A 27327-nucleotide genomic window follows, 5' to 3' on the forward strand; every position below is an offset into this window, starting at 1 on the left:
AATAGTGGATATAAGGAGCAGCCACTACTATCCTTATGGTTGATAAGGAACACTTAAGAGCACCCCACCTCCTGGTCTGAGATCCAGACCTTGTTGGGAGGGCATGGCTGTGGCTCACTGAATGGTGCAGTTGCTGTAATGCTGCCCTGGTAGAAATTACTTGTTATCTGCCCTTGGGAATTTGTTATGTTTATCTTATTGGAAGATGGGGTGTGCTGTTTATGGGGCAGTGTCTCACTGAAGGCACTCTGCTGCAGAATTGTCTGAGGGGAGGTGCTGGGAGAGGCTGTTGGTGGCTGGGTTGCTGGCCATTGCATACTATAGGAGCCTGGTCCCGGAGAAACCAAGCTGCAGGAGCTTGGTGAGGAAGTACATTGGAACCACTAAGCAAAACTCTTTCCTCCTGCGATCTCTCTAGTGCACTCTGTTGACAAAGTATGCCAACTTAACATCATGCCATCTGACAAAGAAAAAATATTTAAAGGACCCAGATCCATTTTCACATAGGCAGTGTGGATTTTGAGGTGAGAGGCGATGGATAGTTGAACAGTCTACCCTTTGATTATTCATCTTCTTTATCCTTCCTTCTAAACATTGGGGCGCCTGGGTGGATCAGTTAGTTGAGCGCCCGACTTCGGCTCAGGTCAGAATCTCGCAGTTTGTGAGTTCGAGCTCTGCATCGGGCTCTGCTGACAGCTCAGAGCCTGGAGCCTGTTTCAGATTCTGTGTCTCCCTTTCTCTACCCCTTCCCCGCTCATGCTCTGTCTTTCTCTGTCTCTCAAAAATGAATAAATGTTAAAAAAATTTTTTTAAACATATATGAATTCTCCAACAACCAAGCAACACTGTATTTCTAAGAAGATACACGTCTTCAGCTGAAGTTCTCACCCTTTGTTCCAAATGAGGAAATACACAGTTCCAAGAACCATTGTATCTATGATCTATGATTGGTTGTATTAATTACTCTTCATATCTGGTCATAGTCATACTGAATATGCCATTATCTAAAGTCTAAATTGTCAAGTTAACTTACACCTTGTATGTAAAATAAACATGGGAAGGAGAGAAGATCTGCACATGACAAGCAAATAGAAACTATGTAAAGCTGTTATGATCTTTGTTTCTATGATTTGTTACAAGATGATAATTGATATCTGTGGTTTTGTTCTTCCAGTCCTTATTTTTGTTTCCCCTGCTCTCACCTAGAATCTCAACATGTTGGGAGTTTCACCTGGTGGAATGACGCAAAGCCAGTGGGTTGAATTCTCAGTCATCCTGCTGTAGTTTAGATATTTTTTCTGGGCCTGTCTTGTAGATCTCTCACCCTGTTTTAGCTGTGTTTGAATGTGCTGTAAACCTGTGCATCAGAATTACTTCTTATAGTTTTCAATTAACTGCCAAAATTTTAAATCTTGTCCTTTTGTCTTTTTGAATTTGGTAAAGCATATTTGTTTTATAGGACACATCTGATCATCTCTGTAATTGAAATATCTTCGGGTCTCTTCCTGTTGTCGTTGGTTCTTATTTTGCTGTCTTGCGTCTTCATATGTCGTATTATCTTTAATCATGCTGGACATTTTATTTGAAAAATTATTGGAAGGAATAATGTGAGGCCTAGAATAACGTTACCTTTCTTTGGAGAGTAATTTTGTATCTTCTGTTAGGAGCTTTGACATACTGTCGGTTCCAGTATCACCTGAAGCCAATTGTAAGTCTTGGGGTTTTCTAACACCCAGTTGACTCATAGCTAGGCTGCAGTCCATGTTGTGGCTGGTTTATTTCTGATACACTCTTACCCTAGTAACAGGTCATTGTGTCTCAATTCCAAGTGCCATATTGTTTGAGCCTCTACCTTTTGTGAGCCTTTGCCTTCAATTTTATCTCCCTCCCTCTATCAGGCTGCCAAAAGCACTCAACGTCCTGATGCTGTCTTCTTGATAGACAAGTCTCTCCAGAGCAAAAACAGCTCTGAATGCTTGCCTCCTTTTAAAGAATTTGCAACTTTTGGGTCTTGGGTTGGTAGATGCTACCATTTTGCTACTTATAAGATGCTTTTAAGATTTTAAAATTATTCCTTAGCTTTTTAAAGCTGTTTACAATACAGGGTTTGTCTGAATTACCTTATCTGGTATTGTTGAAAGTGAAAAATTAGGACAAGTTTTTTAACCTGTTCTTTAAATTGTGCCTCAGTTTTCTCATCTGTAGTATGGGATTACTAATTACAACCTCATAAGGTTTTTGAGATTTTTAAATGAGGTAGCACATTAGGCGCTTCCAGTGGATCCTGACACATGGAAACGTGTCAATAAATGGCTCAATTTATTACTACATTAATTTGAGAATATTGGAATTTGTTCTTGAAAACCTTTTCCAAGTATAAAATAGCCCCTTTATTACCTAAAGTAATTTGCAGGGATTATGAAAGACTTACAAATAACATTCTTTTTTTGACTGACATTTCTGTCAACCATGATTTAGGTAAATGAAGCTTTTTGTTTTTGTTTTTGTTTTTTCCCCTAGTGTATTTGAGACTTTATACTATAAGGAAAATTTAATTTATCTAAAACTAGATAATGACCCTGAGATCTATGTGCATATGTGTATATTATGTATGATATATGTGTTTATATATGTGATAAAGACTGATAAGCCCTTGTGTGTATATGTATATGTTTGTATATATAAATATATAAAGGCTAAATGGGAAGATATCTTAATTATTTAAAATATGGTCTTTTGTGAATGAAACAATTGGATTGGAGCTAAGGAGGTACCAAAGAAGTAGAACTGAGATCTTGTTTTAAATATTTTTAAATTCTGAAAACTGAAATTTTTCTTAAAAAAATTAAAAAAAAATTTTTAGACAGAGAGTATGAATTGGGGAAAGAGGCAGAGGCGGAGAAGGACAGAGGGAGAGAGAGTGAGAATCTTAGGCAGGCTCCATGCTTGGTCCCACAGGCACAGGGTTGGTCCCACAACCCTGGGACCATGACTTGAGCTGAAATCAAGAGTTGGGACGCTCAGCCCACTGAGCCACCCAGGCGCCCTGAAAACGGACATGTTTCTAATGGTCTTTTTCTTTTTTATGTTTTAAATAGAGGATAATTATAAATAGAAGATAGTTACATCAGCAGTCCTGGTATGTGGGAAACAAATTCAGTGACAGATGGTAGCTATTCTTATGGTGAACATAGCATAGTGTATAGACTTTTTAAATCACTGATTTGTACACCTGAAACTAGTATAATATTGTGTGTTTACTTCGATTAGAACAGATAAATAAATAAGTAACTTACTACTTGAGAATGAGTGAGAACTACAAAAACAAAAGCCAAAAGCAAATACAGCTAACAGTGGGACTCTGAAGCTGGTGTGTACAAAACACAATTGCTCTGGTTCATTGAACTGCATCTTTTAAAGTGTGTTTGACCTTCCAAGGTCTTTTGCCTCCACCTTATTTGTGTACAGATGCAATTTAACTTCATCTATGTTGCATCCAGATTAAACCCATCAGCACAATATTCAGTCTCGCAGTGTGTGTGTTTTTTAAAAAAATATTTATTTTGGAGAGAGAGAATGTGAGTGGGGTGGGGCAGAGAGGGGGACAGAGGATCTGAAGCGGGCTCTGCGCTGACAGCAGAGAGCCTCATGTGGGGCTTGAACTCACAAACCGTGAGATCATGACCTGAGCTGAAGTTGGACATTTAAGTGACAAGCCACCCAGGCTCAGGTGTGTTTTTACTGTGTAAAATAAAACAAAGTATGTCAAGGTTTAAAGAAATACAAAATAAATTCTTTCAAGATGTAGAGAGATGTATGGCAATTTGGAAATTTTCCTAATTTGTAAATAATTTTTCCGTGTTAGAAAATGCTACATCCTGTTTCTTTGATTTGATGTCTTTTTAATTTTCTTATGCTACTCTATGTCTTAAAGTTACTTTAAGGTACTTGTTTTCATGATTTTGTTTTCTAGGTTAACCGAACCTTCTGGATATTTAACAGATGGTCCAATTAACTATAAATATAAAACTAAATGTACATGGCTAATTGAAGGCTAGTAAGTATATAATTTGAATTAATTTATTTTATTCTTAAATGATAAAGAAGGTGATCCTATAAATGTTAAAGTATTATCTTATAGTGTAATTTTGTAGTTTTATAGTTCATGCGATTGCTTATAGTTTATTCAGTCATTATTCATGATATTTTTAAGTGAGATTTACAACTTTTAGATATCACATTTAATATAAATTATAGTACCCCTTTACTTGTGATAGTAGTTTGTTACATATATTTTATTTTTGAGTTATGTTAGTGTGGCAGTAAATTGAGTAGGCATTTTGGCTTGCTTTAAACATCTTACGGAGTTTGAAGATGCCATAGAAAGTATAAAAATATTCCATGCTGAATTATGCCATTGGTTCATACTAGTCAGCATTTTAGTTATAAAATAGTTATATATATGTTTTAAATAGAAGATAAAAAAAGAACATTTTGTAGGAGAGAGTTAATTATCCTTTTATAGTGTTTTTCAGTAATTGGGCTTGAGATTGAATTGATCTATTTAAACATACTGTGAATAGATCATAAATGAATTGATAGAAGTTATTTTTGAACCATTTTATGATTTGGAAAATGTTTTTTTGGGGGGAGGGTTACTTAGAAAGTTTTTAGAACTTAAAAGTTATTCTCTGTGCATCTATGTTCTCATTTTGTTTGTGTTTTACTTGTTTGTTTCTTGTTTCTTAAGTAAGCCCAGTGTTGGGCTTGAACTCATTATCCCAAACTCAAGGGTCACATGCTCTACTAACTGAGCCAGACAGACACCCCCCCACCCTTCTCTTTTCATTTTGATCATTTGTTAATAGTATACCAAGACCTTTTAATTAAAATTTCAAGACTATATTGGTTGGGGCCTTTAGTTAATAAGGACTGTGTAGAAATGAGTCGCTACTTTTTGAGTGTTGAATTTTAGAAATCAGCTTTATTTAACTGTAATTTGCATACAATAAAATGTATATTAAGTGTACAGTTCAATAAAGTTTCAATAATGTAATCTATGTAATGTCCACTTTAATCAAGACATAGAACATTTACTGCTGACTAAATTTTCAGAAAATGGTGATTTATATATACAGCCTATTAATAGATTTTGTTGTATGTCATTTTTGCTATTTATTTATTTATTTATTTATAATCTCTACACCCCACATGGGGCTCGAACTCATGACCCTGAGATCAAGAGTCACATGCTCTTTTGACTGAGCCAGCCAGGTGGCCCTCATTTTTACAATTTAGATATGACTCTTTATCAGTCTTTTTTGACGCTGGTGACTTAAGAATGCATAGAAAATTTTCTGTAAATAGGTTTTCTTATACAGTATTCTGTTAAAAATTTTTTCGGACTGTGCTTTGAATATTGCATATTAATTTAAACATATTTTAATAATTTTTTTTCAGTCCAAATGCAGTGTTAAGATTAAGATTCAATCATTTTGCAACAGAATGTAGCTGGGATCATATGTATGTTTACGATGGAGATTCAATATATGCACCTTTGATAGCTGTTCTTAGGTGAGTAATTCTGTTTAATTGATGAGCCTATAGTTGTAGAAAAGTAACTAAAATTTTTGAATTTTAAATATACCGCTCTGTGCTTTAAAAAGTCCAGCAGAGATATTGATTGCTAAATTTCAAAGGTGATTATAATACAATGTTGCATACTATGTCAACTTAGATGTATATAACAGTATAAATGTTGATTTAGGAAAGATCAATAAGTACTCTCAGAAATTCTTGTTAAGTATCCTTTATTCTCCTACATATAGTTTATTCTTTTAAAGCAATTTGAATATGTTTTCAGAACTACCTGTTGTAGAGATTAATGTGAGTTCTAGTTAACAAAGAAATAATAGACAAATGTATATATTTTTTTATAGTTGTCTATTTATTATAGTGAAATGAGAAATTTTCAATTCTGTACAGAAGGTCAAATTATACTTTATGGAATGTTTTAATAAAGAGTGTGTTTCTTTCATTTCTCAAAATTTGGGAATTAAAAAAAAATTTTTTTTTAATGTTTATTTTTGAGACAGAGAGAGACAGAGCATGAGCAGGAAAGGGGCAGAGAGAGAGAGGGAGACACAGAATGTGAAGCAGGCTCCAGGCTCTGAGCTGTCAGCACAGAGCCCGACGCAGGGCTCGAACTCACGGACTGTGAGATCATGACCTGAGCCGAAGTCGGACGCTTAACCGACTGAGCCACCCAGGAGCCCCGAAATTTGGGAATTTTGATTGTTCCAAAATATTTATTGTTAGGTAATCAGACTTAATTTTAAAGTTACAGCATTTTCAATATCAATTTAAAAGTCTTTTCTATGTATGTATGTACGAATTATTCTAAAATGTTTTATGAATACGAAAAAATATATTAGGCACAGGAAAAATTAGGATCATGTAATGTTGCTTTTGTGTGTAATTTAACTAACATGATTGTTGACCACAATTGCTGATTACGTTATTCCTTGTATTGGTTATTTCCATAGTATTGCTTACATGATCTGTCATTTGAAAAATTTTAAATAAATTATACAAGCTTATTGTTCCCTTCAAATTTTTAATAATTTTATTTTTACTATTTATGTTGCAAATATTCTGTTTACTAGGAATGTGAACTATTATTTTTTGCATAGACATGTAAGGACTTGTATTTCTGAATGAATATTTCACAGTGACGCTTTAGGGTCTTAGATACAGTCTGTAATACTGCTTTTGCTCTAAACGCTTTCAGAATTTAATTTTTCAGTTGTTTGAAAGTTATTTAAAGGGTTGCCATAAGTAGCCCTTTCGTCCAAGGACAATACATAGAAAATGGAGTTCAGAGAAAGAGATACCATATGTTTTCACTCATATGTGGATCTTGAGAAACTTAACAGAAGACCATGGGGGAAGGGAAGGGGGGAAAGAAACGTTACAAACAGAGAAGGAGAGAGGCAAACCATAAGAAACTATTAAATACCGAAAACAAACCGAGGGTTGATGGGGGCTGGGGGAGAGGGGAAAGTGGGTATTGAGGAGGGCACTTGTTGGGATGAGCACTGCGTGTTGAATGGAAGCCAATTTGACCATAAATTATATTAAAAAAAAAACAACAACAAAACAACCATTCATTTGATACACAGTTTCTCCAATAAAGAGAAAGAGATACATAAAAAAAGAAAATGGAGTAGTCATGTGAGTAATTCTATTGTAGGATAATTTATTGTAACAATTAGATAAGATTCTGGGTTAATACATTAATTTTTATCAATTTAGGTTTTAGTCAGCTATCATTATTTTTATGTCATTGTAGACTGACCATCATTTAGATGTGTGCCTTTCCGTTTGTTTTCCTAGTAGTTATAATGACTTTGCATTAATTGACAGTGATCCATTAACACTCTTACCAATGTTTTTTTGATACTAAAGGAAACTTTGGTAAGCTAATTAGCAGGTTGGGATTTACTCTATGACTTTGAAGATGGAGCCATTGACTTTTCATTGGCAAGTGTTCCTATTGGCTATCTTGAAGGAGATTGAAAGATGTTGCAAGATGTTTATTGAGTATCCACTTGATGCTAATCAATGTACTAGGCAGTTTAAATGTCATCAAATTCTCACAAGGATCTGTGGAAGAGGTACTAATATCCCCATTTTATAGTTGAGAAAATTGAGACTCAGAGAAGTTGTTTTACTTCTAATAGATGGTGGAGCCAGGATTAGAACATGACCATCTCCTGACCTAAAAGCCTGTAACACAGAGTCTAAGTGTTTGAATTATTCTAATTTTATAAGTATATATTATTCAATAAACATTTGATAACGTAATTCCAGAGACTATCATAAGCCTGGAGGATATAGTAAGGATTAAGATTAGGCTATTGCAGTGACTTCACATACCAGGTACCTGGAGTTGGGCCAGACTTCATAGATTGAGTGCATAGCCCTTCAGAGAACTGTTCTTAGTTGAGATACCAGCTGCAGGTTCAGAGGTCCCCAGGTCATGCGCACTTCTGACCAGCTGGCTACAGATTTAAGGGTGCCCATCACTTCTTCAGGTTCAATAATTCAGTAGAATGACTCACAGAACTCAGGAAAACACTGTATCTATTATGGTATTATGATAAAGGATAAAAATCAGGACCAGCCAAATGAAGAGATGTATAGAATGAGGTCTGAGAGGATCATAAACACAACTTTGTCTTTGGGATATGTTGCCTTCCCATCACTATCCAGGAAGATCACCTGAGCTACAGGTATCCAGAGTTTTTGTTGGGGTTTCATTATGCAGGCATGATTGATTGAAACATTGGCCACAGGGTCGAACTGTGTCTCTAGTCCCCCTCCTCTCTCTGGAAGTTTGATTGATTTATTGTGGCTCAAGGCCCCAACACTTTAATTGCATGGTTAGTCTTTATGGTGTGGCCAGCTCCCATCCTGAGTCACTCATTAGCATAAATGAGCAGAATTCCCCATGCATAACAGAACTGCTCCTATCACTTGGGAAATTCCAAGGATTTGGAGGCTACATCAGTACACAGCAGTTAGGCACTGGTGGTGGCATGCACACAGATTTTTTTTTTTTTTTTTTTTTTTTTACCGACACAAAGAGCATTATAATCAGGTTATGAAAAGAGTGCTGTATGATTTTAGAAGAAGTAACTAATTCTTCATGGTGAATTTCATCATGAGTACAAGAATGGTAGGCAAAGTATGGGGGTATGATAGGATGTTCTTGGTAGAGAAAAACATGTACAAAGGCATAGACTTATTAAAGAGCATTGTATTTTGGGCTAATATAAGTACTTATGAGTAATTTGATCATAGGAAATGAGAAGGGATTGGTAGGAGCCAGATTACCCAATGAACAGTAATTGGTACATCTACTGAATGCTTATCATGTGCCAGGCAGTATGCAAGAGTTCTTTGTATATATTTACTCATTTAATCCTCATAATAACCCTTTAGTTAGGGATTATTATTGCCATGGAGTTCATAAGTTCTCCATTTATAAATGTGGAATTGAGGCACAAAGAGATTCACTGAGTGCCTCAAAGTTGCCTGGCTAGTAATATAGTCAGAATATAAACTCAGGTTTTATAATCCCTTAATCACTGTAGTGCTTTTTTGTATACCACACTAAGGAAACTGCACTTTATTCTATAGGCAAGACTTTTTAGAATGTGGAGAGTGGATTGTAATAGAGAAGTGTTATTTTTTATTGTGCACTGGATGTCATGTTTGTAAAATCATATGTAGTAATAATTTGGGGCCTAGAAAGATAATATATTCCTGTAGAGTGTACATGGGAACACTGGCAGGCCCTGGAGGGCCTATCTTTTACTAGTTCACTTTTACTCATAGTCTTTGGGGCCCCAGGTCAGAGCGAGGACCCTGGGTTCCACTTTTTGCTTTCTTATTTGTCTAAAGCAACCCAGTTTTTTAGCCATTCAAACCTCATCTCTGACTTTGAAATCAGCAAATGTCCTTAAGGAGAAATGGCCCTGATAACTGGGCTCACCATCTTCTTCATTCTCCAGTACCTTCAAACATATTTTTGTTTGTATGTTGTCATTTTTCGAGATGACTTCAGTGAGAGGGTTAGTTGGTCCAAATTGCCTGATGTGTCATGCACGATGTGGAAACCCTCTTTTTTACAGTTTATTTTTAAAAATAAAGACTTTATATAAAGTACTTTTGTTCTTTAAATAATTCTTTTTTTTAAAAAAAGGACTTATAAATAAGTAACCAAGTAAACAATTCTGTTCCTTGTTTCAGAGAGATTAATTATATCTGTTAATATTATTTCTAGTAATGTACTCACTTTGATGTAATCTCACTACATTGAAAAATATATGTAAGACTGGTATTATAGAATTTGAAATCTTTTGACAGTCTTTTATTTTTTTTTATTAAAAAAAATTTTTTTTAACGTTTATTTATTTTTGAGACAGAGAGAGACAGAGCATGAACGGGGGAGGGTCAGAGAGAGGGAGACACAGAATCTGAAATAGGCATCAGGCTCTGAGCTGTCAGCACAGAGCCCGACACGGGGCTCGAACTCACAGACCGTGAGATCGTGACCTGAGCCGAAGTCGGCCGCTTAACTGACTGAGCCACCCAGGCGGCCCTTGACAGTCTTTTAAAAAGGTTTTGTTTCTTCATAAACATTAGTTAGTAGATGCAGTAATAATTAGAAAAGCATTAAGATTTGATTACTTTTTGTTTGCTTGGAGAGTATATAAAATACATTATTTGACTATTCCATATCACTTTGTTCTGTCAAATATGATTTGAATGAGTAGTTCAGGTCCTGGGTGATGCCTACACATAAATTTAACAGTGCCTAAAAGAATGTGGGCTTTTTCGAGTAGTGTCACTTGTTGTTAGTAGCTTCTTTTCTCATATTGCATGTTTTCACAGATTTAAGAGGGTAGCATGGTGTAAGTAAATGAAGATACGTAATTTTTCCTCTTCAACGAGGAGATTTAAAAAGGGAAAAGTACCAGTTACTACCTGGTTACCAACTCAGAACTCTTACACATTTATATCTGCTGCACCACCCCCCTCCCCTGCCCCCACTGTTTTCTTTTGTGTGCATATGGGCTTAAGTGTCTTTTGGAATATTAATATAATTTGATAAGTATGCAAATTTTGAAAAAATATAAATAGTGTATATTTTTAGATGACCTAAAATACCTAGATTAGTATACTGGAAGTATACAAGTTTAATGAGAATGTCATTGTAATCACTTAGCTAGTGTGGAGTGTTCCTTCTGGCTTCATCAGAATTTGCAACCAGAGGGAAAAAGCAGAGGTGAATTAAGTGAAGGTTTATACGTGAGTTAAGAGACCACCCTCTAGTACTGTAACAGTTGGATGGACAGCAGGATAAAAGGGAGAAATGGGCCATTGCCGTCCAAATGGTGTGAAGGAAGAAAAGGAGTATGATGGTATGAAAGCAATGTTCATTCACTGGCAGCGGTAGGAGGGCTAAATGGGTGAAAAATGGATAGCACCTTGTTTTCGACTTAACCCTTCTAGTTGCTTATCCTGTTACAGATATTTAGTGGTGATAACAAGAATATTTTTGAGTAAGTTTTATCTGGTTAGTAGCCCTATATATATTAATATATACAGCGTTCAATTTTGCTCTCTTACAGTGGTTTGATAGTCCCTGAAATCAGGGGAAATGAAACTGTGCCTGAAGTCGTTACAACATCTGGCTATGCACTGTTACATTTTTTTAGTGATGCTGCATATAATCTAACTGGTTTCAACATTTTTTATTCGTAAGTATTTTTTAAAAAATTTCATATCATAATGGTTGTTATAATTCAACTTCCAAGAATTTATTGTGTTTATATGAATTTATTATGTCTTCTATATGAGGAGCAGGCTAGTATGTTAAATTTCAGAATTGCGAGATCTCTTCCTAAGTGACACAAAATCTTAATATGCCTCAAAGTACTGGCTAAGCTCACATTAGGATAATTTCTGAGTCTCAGGACATTACAGTGGTAAGTTTGGTTGACATTTATTTATGAAATTTAAAATTGTTGGTAAATGATTAAGTAAACAACTACAAACAAGTGTAACTTTACTTGTAGCAGTAGGTGTGTGGGATTGGAGGGAGTCTTCATCCATGTCTGTGCTTGAAGGAATTTTACTGCTAATTCGAAGATGGGTTTGTAAACTAAGTTTGTGTAGCCCTTCTGCTTTCCAGGGCTGTGCTGGATACTTTATGTACATTATGTTTTTTGATTCTCTTTACAACAATTCCGCAAAATGGGTATTTTCCCCATTTTATGTGTGAGGAAATTGAGGCTTAAGATAAGGTAAGTGGATAATACCCCTGTCTCGTCATTTAAATAGAAAAGTAATTTGTATTAAGAATCTATTATGTGGCTGACACTTGATAAGTTTTTACATCTGGAAGTCCCAGGGGTGAAGTGAAGGAGCCAGAGATGCTTCGAGATGCTTTCACAGGAATGGCCATAGGGGAACTTCATAGACTTTTTAACCCCTTTTCTTCAGGAATGTAGAATATAGCCAGAGAATTTTCCACCATGAATAAGATACTCTAAATGTCTTCAGAATGTTAAAATTTAAAATCAGCAAGTTGTTGCAGGATTCTTTTGTCTCAAGTATGTATGCAAGGAAGAATAAATTTAGAGTAGGATATAATCGGTTAAACAGCTTGAAAATAAAATTTTATTAACATCCTTTTTTTTATGACAGTGTATAGGTGATAGCATGCTATTTAAATATTATTATATAACCAGGTTATATCTTGGCTTTTCATGTAGTTTCAGGTATTCCTGAATTTAATTTTTTCTGTAAAATTGTATATTCAAAACATTTCAGTACTTTATGAAACATTGTGCTTGGAACTGCATAGATTCTGCAAATGTTGAGTATGTAGTCCTTGGAAGTTTGGAGTCTTAGTAACAAAGTAAACTCATTGAGTTAATTAACGTAAATTGCAAATAAATATTTAAATTTTAAAAAAATGTTTATTATTTATTTTTTGAGAGAGAGAGAGAGTGAGAGTGAGTGCATGCTAGCAGGGAGGGGCAGAGACAGGGGGAGGCACAGAATCTGAAGCAGGCTTCAGGCTCCGAGAGCTGTCAGCACAGAGGCTGATGGAGGGCTTGAACTCATGAACTGTGAGATCATGACCTGAGCTGGTCGGATGCTTAACCGACTGAGCCACTCAGGCGCCCCAATTGCAAAGAAATATGAACTGAATTGCATTAAGGACAAAAGGGTACAGAGTAAAGAACCGAAGTCACATGGTGAAATTGTGTTCAATAGAGCATTAAAGAGAGTAATAGAGCATAATTGCGTTAAATAGAAAAAGTTTACAAAATATCAACCAAAATTATTTTTAAATTACCTTGAATTTGAATATATATGAATTATATTTTACAGAATCAATTCTTGTCCTAACAATTGCTCTGGTCACGGGAAGTGTACCACTAGTGTCTCTGTTCCGAGTCAAGTGTACTGTGAATGCGACAAATACTGGAAGGGTGAAGCCTGTGACATTCCTTACTGTAAAGCCAACTGCGGCAGTCCGGATCATGGTTACTGTGACCTAACAGGAGAAAAGCTGTGTGTCTGCAATGATAGCTGGCAAGGTAAGCATGTGTGGCGTGATGGCTTTTGAAACATCGACTCACGTATCTATCTAATAAGGTGAAAAGAAATTTTACATTTGTTTGTTTTGCTGTAGTTGGCACACCCAGATCTCACGTATTTATTTTTAGAATTCTCAAATGAGCGATCAACTTCTTAGTGAGTTTGTTTCTTCACAAGTAGCATTGGTAAAGATTTTGTCTACACCCTGTTTTGAGAATCAGATGAAGTTATACATGGCGAGCTTTTTAAATTGTGGGTGTGTGATCAATACCATCTTCCGTAATTTTTTGTTGAATCCGGAAAGATTTGGTGACCTGACTGCATATAATGTGTGGGCATTCAAATTTGACTTCTGATGGGTAAACACAGTGTACTGCAAACATGTGCATCTTGCCTGGTAGTGCAGCTTAACTTATTTCTTAGGAAAGACTGACCTCTTGTGGCTGTTTTTCTAAAAGAGCGATATTTTTAAAGAGTGTTTAAAAGAAGATGAAGGGTTTCAACTGCTTATTGTAAAAGTAAGATTCCTGGGGAAGAATTTCTAAATAGTTTTTATAAATAGCTATGATTAAATACTAATTTTAGACTCCATTGAAGTGTTTTAGCTTACTTAAATATTGGGGTATAAAATCATAAATTTTGTCATTGTGAAATTAAAAGAAGAGACACGTCCAGTTATCCATACATTGACCTGTCCAGAGCTTACTTTGTACTAATTGTATTTACTTTGTTCCAGCATATTAATCCTGTTGATTGAGAGAACTTTGACTCAAATAAGTAATCCAGTCACGGGATCATGTGTTGTTACAGCATGGTGTAGCAGCAATTCCTGTCAGATCTAACTGAAAAGCCGAAGAGAACGTGCTCCTTATGTAGTTGTATTCATCAGTATTTAGATGAATTTTTTAAAAAATGTTACTGAGTATTCTGAGTCCTCATTTAGAGCAATTCTTATTAAATCATGCCCATCTTAAACCTATGTTATCTCATTAAAAAAATTACTCTGGCACAAAATATCAGTGATTTCTTATTGAATTGAATTTGATTATTGTGACAGATACAGATTTCTCTCTGTCCTGTAATCATGGAGCATGTACTTTATTAAATGGCTCTTTTAATAATCTGTGATCTTTCTTGTCCTAAAAATTGTCTTGGTACACCATTTTTTAAAAATTTTAATCTTGAAAGTAAAATAATGTCCATTTCTGTGGCGAGAATGGTACATCAGGAATATATTTAAATTAAGGCCTGAGAAATCTAGAATAAGAATAGCTTAGACACTTAGGATTTGTCACAGTGACCTTCAACTGTTGTCAGTCTCCCTCTCATTTCAACAGTTTTGAAAGCAAAAGACGAATGCGTTTGTGCACTATTCTCTGTGAACATCTCTGTCCTTTTTTTATGCTTTACTTTTTTTTTATCGGTCCTTTAAAATACTTTGTTTTCTGGGAGTGTGTAATATCTGGTTCAAATGTTATCTTTTACTTTTCTGGCTGTTGTTGGCATTTCACATATTATTATTCTTGTCAGTAGTGCCTCAAGTCAAAAAACATCCCTGCCTCTTAACATATGTCTGTGAGCAAATGAAATGGGGTAGCACATACTGGGCATTTTCACTTTTAAAGCAAAATTATAATATGAATAGTGTATGTGTGTATATATACATACACACATATGTTTTTATATGTGCCTTTTTTATAATTATAAAATGTTGTGCAGAAATCAGATACATTTTTATACCACTATCCTTAATAGTTAATGAATCAATCTCTGAACTGATGTGAATCTTTTGAGGGTAGAGTGCTTAGTGAAAGTGATACTGTGCTTTTTTTCTTTTTTTTCTAAATTTTTTAAATGTTTATTTTTGAGACAGAGACAGAACATGAGTGGGGGAGCAAAGAGAGTAGGAGACACAGAATCCAAAGCAGGCCCCAGGCTACAGCCTGTCAGCACAGAGCCCGACGCAGGGCTCGAACTCACAAACTATGAGATCATGACCTGAGCCGAAGTCGGACGCCCAACCAACTGAGCCACCCAACCGCCCCGATACTGGCCTTTTTTCAAGACAGATGATGTGCAGATTGGTTCCTTTGAGTTTCAGACCTGATCCTTGATTCTGCATTTAAGGAAGCATAGCTGAAAGTATCTGCGATTAATACCAGAAACTGTTTGGGGAAAAGTATTGTTTCTATTTCAGATATATAGAAAGGGGAGGAATCGTTGAGGGGAAAATGAGAGAGAGAGAGAGATTTGTTTCTAGGACATCTGGGTAATGATCAAAGAATGTGAAATTTAAAAATGAGAGCTGAGGAGGCAATCCGTGAGATTCAAACTCTGGCAGTTTTTTTTGTAATTTGTAGTTGGAATTCTTTGGGTTAAAAATAACAGATTATCGCTACCCCCATTTTATCCTTTTATGTTGGTTAATTTTACTATTCGGTTCTGTGCTAGTATACGAAAAAAAAATGTTGGTTTAGAAACATTTTATAAAGAGGAAAAATGCAGAGGGAAAGCCCAGCGTATGTCAAGTCTTTGATTCCCTTCCTAACATTTCTTTAGTGCTTATCCCACTTGGTCTTCATGGCTCCTTATTTTCTAACTTAGTTTTTTATGTGCACCTCCTAAGACTTTTCTGCTGAGCCGTCACCATACTTTTCCTTCCCTTAACTTTCTCTTCTTTCTTTCTTAATCATCTACTATAATCTTTTTACTTTTTGAGGAATTTTTCCAAATAGAGTCTGTTTTTTTTTTTTTAATTTTTTAATGTATTTATTTATTATTGAGAGACAGAGTGACACAGAGTGTGAGCAGGGGAGGGGTAGAGAGAGGGGGAGACACAGAATCTGAAGCAGGCTCCAGGCTCTGAGCTGTCAGCGCAGAGCCCGACACAGGGCTCGAACTCATGAACTGTGAGATCATGACCTGAGCTGAAGTTGGTCGCCTAACCAACTGAGCCACCCAGGTGCCCCTACACAGAGTCTGTTTTAACAGTAGATGGCGCTGTCAGTGTCAACTGTCCGCCACCCCCCCCCCCCGCCCGCCCCCTTTCCTGTAGAAGGCACTTCTAAAAACCAAAAGCTCAAATAATGAAGAATATAGAAAATGCTAGGTAGCATGTTGAAGAGCACACAAGTTTGTGGTGTATTGCATAATTTTGTCATAATATATGGTTGTCAAAGGTGATATGTACATATTAGATAGATTACTTAAGGGGTAGGGGCCTCGAGGGCTCACCTGCTTTTGTGACGATTTTCACTTAATAAAATGTATGTTTAAGTCTTACTAAGTCACAGTAGAGGAAAAGGCAACTTTAAAAAGCAGTTTTCTTTTAAGATGGTTTCCAAACATTGGGACAGATGAGGAATTTTTAAAAGACATCAAAATCACGATACAACAAATTGAGTGTATGTTCATATGTAGAGAATGCAGTAGAACGTTAATTTTCAAGGCAGTCTCCAAGGTGTGGTGTTCCTGAGCCCCCCCACTCCCCCCAGTCCATCAACTCCCTCATTAGAGTGGCTCCAGGTTTCTCTCTTTTCCATAAATTAAACAAAATCTGGATCACTGGAAGTCTTTGATTATAAGCAGAAACAGTTCTGGCTTACTCCAGCAGAAAAGGCAGTTATTGGAAAGTTATGGCAGAGACCATGTCTCCCAGAATTCATTCTTCCATTCTTTTTAGTAATGGAATTCACCAAGTTTTTAGCTCAGCCCATGGTCTTCCAGCTACGTACCACATTTCTCAGCCTTCCTTGCAGCTAGTATGGCTGTTGTACTAAGTTCAGGTCAGTAGGACAGAAGTGGAAGTGCTATGTGGAACTTTTAGATTATTGAGGTCTTTTCAAACGGTGGTAGGTGGCAATGAGTTTAGTAACCGGTATTACTCGCCCATTTGCCTCTGGAGTATTTCGTGAGGGAGAAATTAACTTTCAGCTTATTTTATTTTATTTTTTTAATTTCTTTTAATGTTTATTTTTGAGAGAGAGACAGACAGACAGAGCGTGAGCAGGGGAGGGTCAGAGAGAAAGGGAGATACAAAATCTGAAGCAGACTCCAGGCTCTGAGCTGTCAGCACAGAGCCCGATGCAGGGCCTGAACCCACAAACCGTGAGATCATGACCTGAGCCGAAGGTGGATGCTTAACTGAACGAGTCACCCAGGTGCCCGTAACTGTCAGCTTATTTAAGCAACTTATTTTTGGTTTTCCTATTCTGTGCCCTAACTAATACAGATGGATACTGAATAGGTCTGAAAAAAGATGAAAGGCTAGAAAAACCTTGGTTGGAAAGAGGTAGGTACAGCAGAAGGCTAGGTGGGTAGGTTCACAGCTACCTGAAAGTTGAAGCCGCAGGAAAGTTTAAGATATTCCTGTCGCTCCACGGGACCCTGGGATCCCACTACTGGCATATACTTACTGTGGACACTGCATGCTTCAGGCATGGATAGAAAGAATTCTAAATTGTTCTCACATCTTTGTATCACTTGTGAAGATTTCAAGTCCTGTTTATTAACATCTGTTTGGCTAATGCTGGGTCTTACTCATACCTTGGCTACCTGGAGATACATAAATAGAGAATTTAACTTTTCTGATTTGTGTAGTGTGAAGGGATCCTGTGTCTGAACAAAATTCACACAATGAAAGATTTCCCCAAACAGGAAGGGGGGGGGGTTGAAATGATTGGAGTCTCTCAAACAAATAAAAAGTCCAAGTAAAATGTTTTTAAGTGTAGATTGTTGCCATAAGTGACAAGGAGTGTGCTGAGTTGTTCTCTTATGTCTGTTCAGAGAAGCTTTGCAACGTGGAATAGATGGTGGGAGTAGACAGGTTAAAAAGATAAACCCGCAGGCTTTAGCATCTTTTTTTCCTAATACACTACGCAAGACATTTTCCCCCCTGTTTTATAGAGATGAAAAATAGGTCACCATCTTTGTATATAAGACCATTACTTAACCATTTAAAAGTTGTTCCCAGGGTGCCTGGGTGGCTCAGTCGGTTGAGTGTTCAGCTTCGGCTCAGGTCATGATCTCATGGTTTGTGAGTTTGAGCCCCACATTGGGCTCTCTGCTGTCAGTAGGAGCCCGCTTCAGATCCTCTGTCCCCACCCTGCACTCTGTGTCCCTCCCTCTCCCCTGCACCCCTGCGCACTCTCTCTGAAAAATAAGCATTAAAAAAAACCAACTGGGGTGCTTGGATGGCTCAGTTGGTTAAGCGTCTGACTTCAGCTCAGGTCATGATCTTGTGGTTTGTGGGTTCGAGCCCTGTGTCAGGTTCTGTGCTGACAGCTCAGAACCTGGAGCCTGCTTCAGATTCTGTGCCTCCCTCTCTCTCTGCTTCTCCCCAGCTCATGCTCTGTCTCTGTTGCCTCTCAAAAATAAATATTTTTTTTTAACGTTTATTTATTTTTGAGACAGAGAGAGACAGAGCATGAACGGGGGAGGGTCAGAGAGAGGGAGACGCAGAATCTGAAACAGGCTCCAGGCTCTGAGCTGTCAGCACAGAGCCCGACGCGGGGCTCGAACTCACGGACTGCGATATCATGACCTGAGCCGAAGTCGGCTGCTTAATCGACTGAGCCACCCAGGCGCCCCTCAAAAATAAATAAACGTAAAAAAAAAAATTAAAAAAAACTGTTCCTGTGATGTTCCTTTCCTATTCCACAATGTCCTCCTTAATCCTATTGTTCCAGCCTTTTAAATGTTTTTTAGGATATTCTTTATGTTTTCAATATTCTTTTTCAGTTCAGTTCAGACATAGTTCTAATGTAAGGATTGGAGTTTGTTGTTTTAAGCGTTTAAATTTTTGATTAAAAGATAATATCTAAATATATAAATCATGTAATTTGATAGTTTTTTATAATGCCTCTGATTCTTTATTTAAAGTCATACTCTATTTGGACTTCTTTCAGTTTCTTTCATGCTTCTTTGTCCCTTAGTATTTCAAGGCCTTTCTTATTTTAGAACTTCATGCTAGAACACCTCACCCCATTAACCTTCTAAGACCAGGTCAGATACTCCTGTTATATGTTTTCATAGAACTCTACCTTTTTAATTTATAGCATTTATCTCATTTATGTTTGTGTGATGTTTTGATTTTCTTTCCTATTGGAGTGTAAGCTCCATGAAGTGAAAAATGATTATGTTTAGATCACCTTTGCGTGTCCCCCAGTACATATTATAGAGCTTGACATGTAGTAGGCATTCAAGGTTTTTGTTGTTGGCTGAATGAATGAATTAGAAATGTATTAGTTTGCTAGTTTAATGATATGTGGACATTCAAGTATGAATGTTTTAGAAGACTAGTAATACAATAAGTTATGTAATTTACTTGATTTATAAAAAGTAATTTTAAATATTAACAACAACTGAATTTGAGCATGTGGTTCTTGGATTCTATTTACTGCAATCCTTTGGCTTTAGATTTTAGCATTTGCCAGTGGGTGGCGGTATTGACTACCAGAACATACACTTAAACTACATGGCTTTGTTCAACTTGTAAAAATTTGATAATTTTGTTTTAGAAAAATATAAAATATTTTAAACTCATGAACATTTTATTGTGGAGGTTTTTTTTTCTGGGTTAGTCATGTAACATACTAGGATATGCTCAGTTACTTTAGGATAGTATATGAGTAATATGAAAGTATAGGTTGCACCTTGAAGAAATTCACAGGATAGCTTACATTTGCCTTTAAATTTAATAATAATAAACAAGATCTCTCTACTTTATTTAACTTTAGTGATAGTGTACTAGATTAAATTCTTTTAGTTCATTCTTCCCACTTGCAAAATCAACAGATTCTATTTTTTGCAAGTCAATAAAAGCAAAGGTAGCACTGAGAATATATATATAACAAGATTTATTAACTGATTCGTTTATGTAACAAATTTTTTTTGAGCTTCTAAGTGCTAGGCACTATTCTATGTCTTAAGGATACGTCGTGGAACAAAGAAGACAAGGATCCTTGTGGAGCTGACATTTCAAGCTAGGAGAGACAGATCACAGAGTGATCCAGAGTGGCTGCACCAGCTTGCATTCCCACCAACAATGCAAAAGAGATCCTCTTTCTCCGCATCCTCGCCAACATCTGTTGTTGCCTGAGTTGTTAATGTTAGCCATTCTGACAGGTGTAAGGTGGTATCTCATTGTGGTTTTGATTTGTATTTCCCTGATGATGAGTGATGTTGAACATTTTTTCATGTGTCGGTTGGCCATCTGGATGTCTTCTTCGGAGAAGTGTCTATTCATGTCTTTTGCCCATTTCTTCACTGGATTATTTGTTTTTTTGGGTGTTGAGTTTGATAAGTTCTTTATAGATTTTGGATACTAACCCTTTATCTGATATGTTGTTTGCAAATATCTTCTCCCATTCTGTCAGTTGCCTTTTAGTTTTGCTGATTGTTTCCTTTGCTGTGCAGAAGCTTTTTATTTTGATTAGGTCCCAGTTGAGTAAGAAGTTGCTGCAGGCAAGATCAAAGAGGTTTTTGCCTGCCTGCTTTCTCCTCGAGGATTTTGATGGCTCTTGTCTTACATTTAGGTCTTTCATCCATTTTGAGTTTATTTTTGTGTGCGGTGTAAGAAAGTGGTCCAGGTTCATTCTTCTGCATGTTGCTGTCCAGTTTTCCCAGTACCACTTGCTGAAGAGACTGTCTTTATTCCATTGAATATTCTTTCCTGCTTTGTCAAAGATTAATTGGGCATATGTTTGTGGGTCCATTTCTAGGTTCTCTATTCTGTTCCATTGATCTGAGTGTCTGTTCTTGTGCCAGTACCATATTGTCTTGATGATTACAGCTTTGTAGTATAGCTTGAAGTCCGGGATTGTGATGCCTCCAGCTTTGGTTTTCTTTTTCAAGATTGCTCTGGCTGTTCGGGGTCTTTTCTGGTTCCATACAAATTTTAGGATTATTTGTTCTAGCTCTGTGAAGAATGTTGGTGTTATTTTGATAGGGGTCTCATTGAATATGTAGATTGCTTTGGGTAGTACCGACATTTTAACAATATTTGTTCTTCCTATCCAAGAGCATGGAATCTTTTTCCATTTTTTTGTGTCTTCTTCAATTTCTTTCATAAGCTTTCTATAGTTTTCAGCATGTAGATTTTTCACCTCTTTGGTTAGATTTATTCCTAGGTATTTTGTGGTTTTTGGTGCAACTGTAAATGGGATTGATTCCTTGATTTCTCTTTTTGACGCTTCATTGTTGGTGTATAGGAATGCAACTGATTTCTGTGCGTTGATTTTATATCCTGCAACTTTGCTGAATTCACGAATCAGTTCTAGCAGTTTTTTGGTGGAATCTTTTGGGTTTTCCATATAGAGTATCGTGTCATCTGCGAAGAGTGAAAGTTTGACCTCCTCCTGGCCGATTTGGATGCCTTTTATTTTTTTTGTGTTGTCTGATTGCAGAGGCTAAGACTTCCAATACTGTGTAGAATAATAGTGGTGAGAGTGGACATCCCTGTCTTGTTCCTGACCTTAGGGGGAAAGCTCTCAGTTTTTCCCCATTGAGGATGATATTAGCGTTGGGTTGTTCATACATGGCTTTTATGATCTCAAGTTATGCTCCTTCTATCCCTACTTTCTTGAGGGTTTTTATCAAGAAAGGATGCTGTATTTTGTCCGATGCTTTCTCTGCATCTGTTGAGATGATCCTATCGTTCTTGTCCTTTCTTTTATTGATGTGTTCAATCACATTAATTGTTTTGCGGATATTGAACCAGCCCTGCCTCCCAGGTATAAATCCCACTTGCTCGTGGTGAATAATTTTTTTAATGTATTATTGGATCCGGTTGGCTAATATCTTGTTGAGGATTTTTGCATCCATGTTCATCAGGGAAATTGGTCTGTAGTTCTTTTTAGTGGGGTCTCTGGTTTTGGAATGGGAATTACAATTTAAAGTAGAGTGGTCAGGTTAGGCTTTACTGAGAAGGTCACATTTGAGCAAAGACTTGATTAAAATGAGGGAATTAGCTACATAGATATTTAGAAGAACATTCCAGTCAGAGGGAGTAGTCAGTACAAAGGCACTAAGTTTCTAACTTAACATGCTCATTGGGTTTGAGGACCAGCAAAAAGGCCGGTGTGCCTGGAATTGAATTACTGAGGGAGAGATCAGTCAGATATGAGCTTAGAGAAATTACAGAACAAAGGGAGGTGACTTGGGGATATGGGGCTCAAAGGTTGTTGGAGTGATGGAGATATGTGAAGAATGGAGCCAGATCAGCTATGTCTTAGCGTTGAGAGGCATTGTAAGGATTTTGACTTTTACCTTAAGTGAAATGGGGAGCCAGCCACTGAAGAATTTTGAGAAGATTGATATAACTTGACTTCTAATTGAGAATAGACTGGAAGCAGAGTACCAGTTAATAGGTTACTATTATAATTATAATATAGATGCCCCCAGGTGATGCACCTGCCCTCAGGTGACAGTACTGGGGGCAGGCAGTGGAGGGGATAAGAATGGCATGAATACTGAATGTAATTTTAAAGCAGGGTTAATAAGATTTGCTGATGAATTGGATATGGGAGGGGGTAAAAGAATGAAAAGAGTCAGAGTGACTTTAAGATTTTTTTGACCGTAGAGTAAGGTGGAGTTGTCATCAACTGATATGAAGAAGATTTTAGGAGGAAAATTAGTTTGATTTCGTATGTGGAGTTTGAGGTGTCTTTTAGGCATCTATGGGAAGATGTTGAAGAGGCAGTTGGGGTTTGGGGAGGAGGTCTGTACTGTAGCTATAAATTTGGGGCTTAAAATAGTAAATTGGAAACTACTGATGATACTTAAAGCCATGAAATCAGATGAGATCACCAGGAAGATGAGTATGAAAGAGAATAGAACAGACTGAGCTATGAGTCACAACACAGTTCATGGGATATTCTGTGCTAAACATATAGGTTTCTGCCTTATAGAAGTTTACCTGATGTTGAAAAACTTACATCCACTTATGTTATTGTCTGTGACTTAGACAAGTAGAATAAACAAGTCCTGTTTTCAATGCTAGCTAATTCTGTATTAGTCATTTTCAACTGCTCAGAACCAAAGTCTGTAAAACTTTGTTTTAGGCCTTCCACAACTCAAAATAATAAATAAGTTGGAAACTACTGTTCTTTGTTTTTTTAATTTTAATTTTTATTTATTTATTCATTTTTAAATATAACTTATTGTCAAGTTGGCTAATATACAGTGTATACAGTGTGCTCTTGGTTTTGGGGGTAGATTCCCGTGATTCATCGCTTACATACAACACCCTGTGCTCATCCCAGTAAGTGCCCTCCTCAATGCACATCTCCCATTTTCCCCTCTCCCCCGCCCCGCCCCTCACTGTTCTTTGTTAACAGGACGGTTCCTTTCTATATTATAATAGCATCATTGACCTAAATTGTGAGAACCAGATATTCTTGGAACCACAGTAATGTAATGATTACCACTCACATGATTAATTGTCCTACAAAATTAAAATATTGTCAGAACAGCTTGTAGACATTTAAAATGCCCTAAAATTCATGCCTGGCCTTTGGAGATTGGTTTTATGGGTCTAGAAAATGTTTAGAATACTTGGTGTACTGAAACAAAATCAGATTTTTCAGTGATGTTGGAAGATTGGACTCTTGCACTGTTATCTTGTTTTGCCTTTTGTTGGAGAAACTTCAGATTCAGTACACATACTAAGTCATAAAATTATTTCTGGAATGATTACAGTAAGTTACATACACCTCTCTTAAAATCTCCATTCTCAGCATATTTTCCCTTTTCTATTAGCAATCCAGTTTCTTTTTGAGAAATTGCCTTTCATTTAGTGAGAATAGTCTTCATGGGATGATAAATCCAGATACCTGCCTATTCTAAACTTGATTTTTTAGCTTCATTTTGAAATTTTCTGAATTTCTCCAGTAATTCCCATTTTCCTTAAGCTAGCCAACACTAGTTTCTTTGGCTTATAACTAAAGAAATCTAGTTGATATACTACACTAGACATACTTTTAAAGGGCATTATATATGTTTGTATACAATATTTCTATTATTAGCTTTATTTAAAATGCCATAAGTGGTATTTGCAGTATAGTTATTGATAGAAATTTGGCTTAATCTGCATTTGATATAGTTCAAAGTTAGCAGCATTTATTTAATGTTTTAAATTGAGAACTGAAAAAAGAAAAGAAATATAATTTGGCCCTTTAAATATGTATCGCCTTAATGGTAAAATGTTTTTTTCATGATGGCTTAGATTAAATATGAGTTAAAAGTATGAGCTAAAAGTATATCAAGAAGAAGCCCAAAATTCTAGAGCAAGACTACTTTTTCCCCTGAAAATCCCTTACTTTATGACTTTTTCGTTTCCTTTCTGGACTTAAATGATATAGAGAATCTCTACTCAAAGTAATTCTTGTTTTTAGAAATCAAAGACTGCTATTAAGTTATTAATCAGTAAGGAACAACTCATCTCCCTCCTTACCGGGGGAGGTAAATTTTACTGTTATATGTTTTTCTCTCTGAATCTTTGTACATAATAATTACAGGTTTTCTAGTAATGTCAAAAATAGTATATAATTCTGTTCATAAATTTGGGTGATCTTTGGGGAGTTGCTGTTTCATGCACCTGAAGACTTTAAAATTTTATCTTTCTTTGTGGAAACAAAGTTATTTTATAAAATTCATTTGTGTAAAACAAATATATATTTTTTGTATTGGTTTCCAGTATAAAATCAGAGATAGATTCCTTTAGAAAAAGTTTTCCAGTGCAAAATAATTCAAATACTTTGGAAAGGAAGAAAGAATATAATTTGGTAGTATGGAATACTTTGGAAAAACTTTAAAAACCTTGTAGTTCTTCATTCTAGGTTTTGTTTTTGTAATTATTTCTCTGTTTGATTTACTTGGGATTATAGGGACTTTTTACTTGTAATTTTCCTTTTTTTGACACATATATTTATAGTATCTAACAACACTAGGCTTCATTAACTTGATTTGCCTGAATTATACTTAGTTTTCTTAATAGAATGAGGGGATTGACTTAAGAATAGGATTGCTATTGGGATGCTTCTAGTGTACTATTGAATATCAAGTATAATCTCTCTTTATCGTCTCAGAAACCCAGGCTCTTTCAGGTATAGTCTCCCTGGTTAAACTGAAGCTTGAAGAAGTTAAGTAACTTGTCCAGGGTTTCATACCTAATAAGTTGGAAAGCTAAGTTTTACTTCATAGCTCATGCTTTTTTTTTTATTTTTAATATTTTCAGTTTATTTTGAGAGAGAGAGCAGGGGAGTGGCAAAGAGAAAGGGAGTGGGAGAGAATCCCATACAGGCACTGACAATGTGGAGCTTGATATGAGGCTTGAACCCATGAATTGCGAGAGGATGACCTAAGCCGAAACCGAGAGTTGGATGCTTAACCCACTGAGCCACCCAGGTGCCCCATAGCTCATGCTTTTAATCTTTTTTTTTTTTAGCTCTTAGGTTATTTTCATTCATTCATTCAGTAAGTGTATACTGAGGCCAGTCATATAGGGGTTGTAGGCCATGTTAGGGACTTTTATTTTATTTGAAGTATGATGGGAAACCATTGAAGGATTTTGAGTAGGAAAATGATAGAAGTGGATTTATATTTTAATCATTCTGGTTGTGCTGTGGAGAGTTGAATGTGTAGGAAGGGAACCAGAATGGAAATAAGGAGACCGATTTGGAGACTGCTGTTCCAAATAGTCCAGGTGAGTACACGGGGGCTCGGACTAGGGCGGTAGTTGTAAATGAAGGAATTGGTAGTTGGTCTGTAGGCGGGGTGACAGAATTTAAAGACATTTATAACGGGTAAGGTGTACAGACACTTAGTCACCAGCCAGTCAAAATGGTATTGCTTTTGGGTCTGAAGCAAGATCCTGGATGAGCCATGCTGAGCCAAGCATCATTCCTTTAGTTGTTAAGTAGAGAAGTGTTGATCATCTCAGCACAGGGGCTAGGGGAACGCGAAGGGAAGGCTGGGTACTTGAGGCAGCATCTACTTAGATTGAAGCATCTCCATATTATACTAATTGGAAAGGCTGTACACCTGCACACCTGGTGAAGTCAGTCCAGGATTTGTCAATGGATGGATATGGAGTGTGGGGGGAAGAGAGAACTCAAGAATAGCTCCATGGTGTTTGCCCTGAGCAGGGCCGTAAGTGGGAGTGCCGTTTACTAAGATGGTAAAACACTGGTGAAGGAGCCGATTTGAGAGGGAAGAATGAATTGTGGACATGTTAAATTTGAGATGATTATTAGACATCCAAGTGAAGATGTCATGGAGGGAGTTTGCCTTAGAGTCTGGGATTCAAGACGAAATTGTGGGGCTGGAGATACACATTTGGGAGAGATCAGAGATAGGGATTCTACCCCCTATGATTACAGAATAGCCTTTCCCCCTCAAAAATCACTCAGCAGCCTGCTACTGATGCCTAAAGTTACAGCATTAGAAATTCATTTATGCTCTATGGATTATTAAATGACATATAACCTGGAGGAGTGGTAGCATATTAAATCTTTATAAAATCCCTACTGTAATGTGAATTAGTTTATTACTTTCTTTTCAAGACAGCTGAGATGTGTTTACCTCAAGGAGATTCCCATATTGATAGAGACGGGTTAGGCAGGGAGAGTTGATGCAGTGAGGCTGCATAAGGGATCACGTTAGGAAGTGGTAGATAGAGAATTTTTCATGGATATATTTTTATAAAAAAGGGAGTCTTGGAGGGCCTTAAATTGTAAATATCACCATTAGATTTTTAATGGATGCTGAAGCCGTTTGTGTGTATAAAGTTGTTATTTGTGTTTCTTCATAGTTATTTGTGTTTTAAATTAGTATTCATTTTATAAATTTACATTTTAAATCATTTTACTATCGAATGCAGAAAGCTACAAATTAAGACATCTAACTTCCTTAAACTTTTAAGCCATATTCATAAATCTCATTCTATTTATAAGCTTACTAATTTAGATCAAAATAATCAATAGAATTTGGCTATGGGCCATTACTTCCAATAATTGCTAGAAGGTACATAAGATATGGTAGTAACAAAGATAGGAAGAATTTTGACTGCTATTTTGTGTAGAAAATCAGATATTTTAGATAACTGAGTAAAATTAAAAACTCTTTTCTAAAGTAAATAAATAAATA

At 36.4% G+C, this 27327-nt stretch overlaps 1 protein-coding gene across 1 annotated transcript in view; it reads left to right on the plus strand.

Annotated features, from left to right (window-relative positions):
* ATRNL1 (attractin like 1) overlaps nucleotides 1-27327 on the plus strand; it is a 764129-nt gene that overhangs the window by 26838 nt on the left and 709964 nt on the right. Inside the window, exons 2-5 of the mRNA XM_019459544.2 lie at nucleotides 3974-4057; nucleotides 5461-5574; nucleotides 11202-11330; nucleotides 12973-13181. Coding sequence (XP_019315089.2) covers nucleotides 3974-4057; nucleotides 5461-5574; nucleotides 11202-11330; nucleotides 12973-13181 — 536 coding nt within the window. The remainder of the gene's footprint in view (nucleotides 1-3973; nucleotides 4058-5460; nucleotides 5575-11201; nucleotides 11331-12972; nucleotides 13182-27327) is intronic.

The sequence above is a fragment of the Panthera pardus genome, unplaced genomic scaffold (genome assembly GCF_024362965.1).
Source record: "Panthera pardus isolate Hobbes unplaced genomic scaffold, ASM2436296v1 HiC_scaffold_22, whole genome shotgun sequence".
Taxonomy (NCBI): domain Eukaryota; kingdom Metazoa; phylum Chordata; class Mammalia; order Carnivora; family Felidae; genus Panthera; species Panthera pardus.